General features: G+C 40.6%; 1 protein-coding gene across 8 annotated transcripts in view; it reads right to left on the bottom strand.

Annotated features, from left to right (window-relative positions):
- Window positions 1-312: 312 nt before the first annotated feature.
- CNOT4 (CCR4-NOT transcription complex subunit 4) overlaps window positions 313-6000 on the bottom strand; it is an 80867-nt gene continuing 75179 nt past the window's right edge. For 5 of the 8 annotated variants that reach the window (XM_065671530.1, XM_065671558.1, XM_065671548.1 and 2 more), the window contains 2 exons: window positions 2530-2742; window positions 313-1763 (listed from right to left, as the gene is read on the bottom strand). In XM_065671530.1, the coding sequence (XP_065527602.1) occupies window positions 1462-1763; window positions 2530-2742 (515 nt within the window). In that variant the 3' untranslated portion in view covers window positions 313-1461. The remainder of the gene's footprint in view (window positions 1764-2529; window positions 2743-6000) is intronic. The other 3 variants (XM_065671575.1, XM_065671585.1, XM_065671594.1) reach the window with 1 other exon arrangement.

Below are 6000 nucleotides of genomic sequence, written 5' to 3'. Positions count from 1 at the left end.
CATGGCATTTAAATCAGAACATACAAACAAGGATTCATGCTTCAGATCTGAACAGATACTGCCAATAAAGGTTAGAAACACACAGCCTCTAGCTATTGCTGTGAGTGAAGACAACAATCCCTTTAAAAACGTAAAGGCCGCACGCTTTTTCCACCCTCCAGTACAGAAGTCATCATGCAGCGCAGTATTCCCATGAAAAAAGTATCTCCAGGCTAGATGAACAGGAAATAACACCCCATGCAATGACATACAGTTTTACCAGATGCAGTAATTAAAAACTCAAATTTAAAAAAACGAAAAGCAAACACAAAGTCATCATCAAGTTTTCTGTTTTATTTAAGATTTTAGTTTTAATTCTGAAGAAAGAGGTACATTTTCTTGGTTTTAGTTTTAGCGTCAGGTTATAACCATGTTTATTTATCTGTTTCTTTTTTTCCTGTCTTTTCAATACTGCACAAACGTCCAGAAACTACAGGGTTAAGTAAAAGCTGCAGGCAGAGGAGGTCAGAGGTTGCTCCTGATGGTGATCATGTGGCCCCAATGCAGTGCTATCCCAGAGTGCCCTAATCCGGTGGATCTTATTTTTTTTTAATAAAATAAAAAAAAAAGAAAAAGAAAAAAAGAAAGAGAGACTAAACAGAGGAGACAGAAAGATTGAAGTAAATATCACTCGTGTTTCAGCTGCTTATGATTATATTATGTATACGCTAGGTATTAAATCTGTGAATACTTTTAAAACATTAAGGTTTACTTTAAATCCAAAGCCAAAATTAAAGAAAAGTCTTATTCTCCCCTCTTTAAGCCACTCTTTAGCAACATGCCAGTTACTCATAGCTACAAGTGTTCTTTCAACACACTTCGTGTCAAACTGACACAATAAAATCCCTTTCTCAAAAAAACCCAAAAAAAAAACCCCAACAAAAAAAAAACCACCAAACCAAACACAGCAATTTCCCTGTGTAGTGCCACACTGAATGCAAAATAAATGCTAGGCCACTGCTTGCCCCACATGTTCAGTAATGTCATTTAAATGAATTACCCTTTTCATGTCTCTGCATTTGATTCTGCATTGCATTTTTCCCCTACTGCAGATTGACATTTTTCCACTAGGCAGAAATACTCATATGCAGAAGACATAAGACAGTACTATTCTCCTTAAGCACTGAGACTGCATTTTGATTGCTCTCTCTCTCTCTTTTTTTTTTTTCCTTAGAATGGTTAGATATATTTTAAACAGTGTATTTCAAACACCGGCTCAGCAGAAACTTAACAAAAAGATACAGTCATGACCCTGTGATGGCATTGCATTTGGGGGGGAAGTTTGATCAGGAACTGGATTCTTCAGAAAGAAAGATATGACAGGAAACAGTAGGTGGGCATGGGGAGGAGTCAGGGTGGGACACTTCCTGCATTTCTAACGTTTTGGGTTTTCTTTTTCTTTTTTGAATTCTTCCTCCTTTCCTAATGACGATCCAGCGCTGAGCTCTGTAGTAGATCTGTGGGGGTTTTACTGGGGGGTCTGAAGGCTGTCTGAAAGCCTGGAGGTGGGGAATGGAAGCTGGTGGGGTTTGAAGGAGGAGAGTAGGGATTCCAACTGGCTCTGTGCAGAGGGATCTGTGTGCCGAAAGGGTTACTGTGGTGTGTCTGTGATGGCGCTGCACTGGGGCCGTCCACCTCTGTGAGGGCCTGAAGAGATTTTAGCCAATGTGGAGGATTGTCATCTTGAAGGGTGTCTAAACTGTTTCCTGTGGAAGCTGGGATACCTATGAAAAGAAGAAAAAAAACAGGGATACAGGCAAGTCAGAGCAGAAGCAATAAGCTGAGCATGAAGGAGGTCAATTAACCTAACAAACAGCAACAGTGAGAAAACATGATTAGTTTGTACAACAAATGCATTTTACATTATTATATATAATTACCCTGCCCACAAAACATTTAACATTAAATCCAGACAGGAAAAAGTTCCCCCTTAGAGCACTTCATAACCACACATTTTTCTACCAAACATCCTTTGCAAGAACTGCATCCCTGTTGACATGACCTTACCACACCAAACTATCAGTACACTGCATGCTTCACCTCCTACGCTGCCTGCCTGAATCATGCTTCAGCCTCTCTAACAGGGTAACACAACCAGACAGCCTTATAAAAGAGAGCTTTATAAACAAGTGGAGTATGTCCCTTTTTAAATAACAAAGTCCAGTTAATGCCTTCAGTGCCTCAGGACCAACGGCGCACATACCGGACATGCCACCCAACAGAAGGGACACCTACAGATCGACCCTATAGATAAGTGCTGATCCACCTGACTGCCTGCAAAGGTCCCGGGCATGCATTGCAAAGGCCTAAATGACATTTTGTTATACCTAGCAGTTCCACAAAATTCCTGGACCCTTGAGGTTTTGTGGATGGAAGCTGGAAGAGACCACCGCATACTGACTTTTTCTTTTTTCCAGATGTTAAATCAGTTTGTGCCAAATACCCATTTGATGGTTTGCCAGTGGAGCTGAAGGAGTGAGAAACGGTTACCTGTGATGATTGCGGGGTCCATCCAGCTGCCAGGGCTGTCCCAATTCAGGCTGTCGGTGGTGGCAGTGTTGGACGTTGGTACACTGTGGTTGGCGTTGGAGGGGGAAGAAGCATTGGGCAGTCCACCAAAGTTGATGTTAATGTTCGGTAGAAGTGCCCTTAGCCCGTCCTGCCATTCCTTCATATTTAAACTCTCTACAGAACTGCTGTTGTCTGGGAGATTTACCAACAAAAAAAAATGAAAGATAAAAAAAATAAAAAGCTGAAGTTAGAAACAGATGTCCTTCTTTGGTGGGGTATGGGATTTTCTTTTTACTTTTTAAGCTAAGCATGTAATACTTCCCCTGTCCAAAAACTAGGGTCAATGTTTGCGTGATTGATGAATTATTCAGAGGGGCTGGCAGGTTTTAAACCAGGTATAAGGGAGTGGGAGAAAGATTTAACTCCTCCCCCAGTCTGTATTTCCCCCCCCTTTTTTTTCAGTTCAGAGACTCAGATTATCAAGGCCACAGTGGTTCTCCCTCTACTACTAATAGGGGAAAATCTACCAGATCCTTTATGAGAATACTTCTTGTTGCAAGCTAGACAACCCAATTTGGCTGCTTTATTAACAGGCAGCAGGCTTGAAAGGGTTGTTTTGTTTGAAGTGTATCAAAATGAAGAAAGGCTAGGTTGGGCTTTGCAATAGAAACCGAACACGAGGAACCAGGGAGGTGGAGGAATATCACAGAAGTTTTTTGTTTTGTTACAGCTTGCTCATTCACAGCCCTACAGATGTTCTTCCGAAGGAAATGGTAATTAGGTTCTCATGAAGTCGGAGGGAGTGCAATTTCCTCTTGCAGTTGAAGAACAGCAGTGAAAATTCTTTAGAGACCCTTCAGAGTAAGTCCCAACACAGCAACAGCCTCAAAACTTTGGGAGGCAAACCAGCTGGACACCAAAACAGACAAGTCTCAACTATTTGCCTGGATATTTCACAGCACGTAGTGAAATAGGACAAGAAGATAACATGGCTAATAGCACTACAGCAAGTGATCCCTAAACACAGACGTTAAACCATTCTATCTAAGAACAGACTACCAGGTTCTAAGATCCATCTCCTTCAGGTATATTAAAGCAAAACAAACCAGGCAGGAGCATCCCAGTATTTATCAGCAATACAGAAAGTAACTTAATTAACTTGTGGTCAAATACATTCTAAAAGAAAGTGCTGGGTAGTACATTACCAGCACACTCTCCTTAACAAAATCCTAAAACATGATTTTATTTTAACTAACTCTGCCTGTCCAAATTGAAGACATGACCTTGATTTCAATCAGAAGTCTTACAGTGAGTTACCTACACAGTATTGTTACTTCATCAACAACAGACGAGATTTAAGCCTTCATGGAAAACTAGAGAATATCACTAACTTGCAACTCTATGTTGGGGGGTGAAGAAAGTTTCACTTGCTATGAAAACCTGTCTTAGCAATTTTTGTAAAGCTGAATGCTCAAAAAGAACTGATGTTTTGAGCAATTACCTTTTTGTAACTAGAGGGGGTGAGAGGAGAAGCAAGTTCTTGAAAGCCTGTGCTTTCATGTAGAATTCTCCTTCCCCAGGCCAGACAATTTTTAGAATAAGATTTATATAAGATTCTGCTTCTGTACACAACTGCAGCAAGCAACTTCAATCACAAATCACAGCTCAGTCATACCTCAGTCCACGTAACCAACTGAACTTCAAACTACTATGCAAATCCGCTATATCCGCTTTGCCTATGATGACTGTTGGAGCAATGCATTAATTTCTAACCCTATGCATACCTAATGCAGCTGTTTTAAGTGCAAGCATCCACCTTCATACATAAATGTCCCCACAGAGCAGGAGAGCAGCTGACACCTAGAACACCTGTGGCCAGACTGATACTGTGCAGGGAGCCTGGACAAGGATAACAGCATACTAAAAATCATCCTCTGTGCCTGGGCAAGTTTGCAGAACACATCTGGCCACAGACTTTGGAAGGTTTACAGCTGTCTGCTGTCATCACCATGCACTGGCTGAAGCTGAGGAATCACTCTTTATCAGAGGTTACAGCATGAAGTACCTCCATGGGGGAGACAGACAATTCCCGAGCCTTCGTATAAACAAACAAGAGACAGATCAAAACTCAGGTAGTGGAAATAAACACCAAAGCCTGCCTATTACAACATGCACCATCATATATCTAAAGACAAAATTTTGAAGTGCTACAGGAGAAAAAGCAGCAGTGACAGAACTGCAGCTCTGCCTCAAGTAAGTAACTTAAGATCAGCTTTTTAGTAGCACTTTAGCACAGAGACAATCAAGCGGTCAGACTTATGTGTGACTATCTACACACTGTGTGCAGCAGTGTGCTTATGGGGCATACAAGGCATTTATGGTGAAAAGAAGCAGGCTTATCAGCAATTTGTTCTGGGTTCATTCAGCACTGAGCCATAGTGCCTACAACTGGTTTGACTTTTACATTAGTTTCTCCCACTGTGAATCAAGTATACTTCCTGTTCCCTTCAGAGCTCCCACTGTTTTCTTTGCAATACTAATGCACAAAATAAACAGTTTTAAAGAGTTTGGTGCAGTGTATTTTTCATTCAAACCTATGATCCTAGGGTTAAAAAATATAATGAAAATGTCAAAAAGTATTAGCCAGAACTATCCTCAATAGGTATTCGGTCACAACCCTCTTGAACATCCGTAAGCCTATTTGAGACATTTTTAAATTCATTTTTTGGAACACAAGTAGCCAGCTCATGATCACAGAAATAACTGCAACAGATTCTGCATGGTACACCCTGAAGTTTCTACTCTATTTTCTCACAGCTGCTTCCAACAGCTTGTGCAAAGAAATACAGTTCAGTTTAGTAACTTGCTTCTGCAAAAAGCACACACAAGATGCTTACTGGGAGCATGCATTAGTGAGCATACTCATTGCAATACCTGTGAGTTCTGCAAGATCATAGTGATATTAATCATAGACATTACTAACCATTAACATGCCCTCCTCAAAGTTCATGTGCAAGTAAATAAACATGTGGTAAACTACACACCTGCAAAATGTCATTGAGGAAGTCTAATGAAGACAAAGCCAGCAACATTTCCCAAGGAATGGGACAGGAAAAAAATGTAGTAGGACATTAGGCCACCTTGGGCTAAGAAAATACATGTATTTTTGTCATGTTATTCTCCATTTAAAAAAAGACATAATACAGCATACACAAGAGTCTAGAAAGATAACAAGCAGTTTTGATACAAGATTTTCATGGAACAGAAAAGGCTAGCACTGTTTGGTGATGAGACATTAATCTGTGTGGCAGGCATGGTGCACCACTGCTGTGTACCCTCACACAGAACAAAAGAAAGAAGAAACTGAGGAAGAATGTCTTTATCTCAACTGTCAGTACAAAATTCAGAGCCACAGACATCTATGTTTTATTTGCTAGCAATAAGGAAATT

The sequence above is a fragment of the Lathamus discolor genome, chromosome 1, assembly GCF_037157495.1.
Source record: "Lathamus discolor isolate bLatDis1 chromosome 1, bLatDis1.hap1, whole genome shotgun sequence".
Classification (NCBI taxonomy): Eukaryota; Metazoa; Chordata; class Aves; order Psittaciformes; family Psittacidae; genus Lathamus; species Lathamus discolor.
Note: the sequence above shows the minus strand (reverse complement) of the source record. Positions and strands in the feature narration are given on the sequence as shown.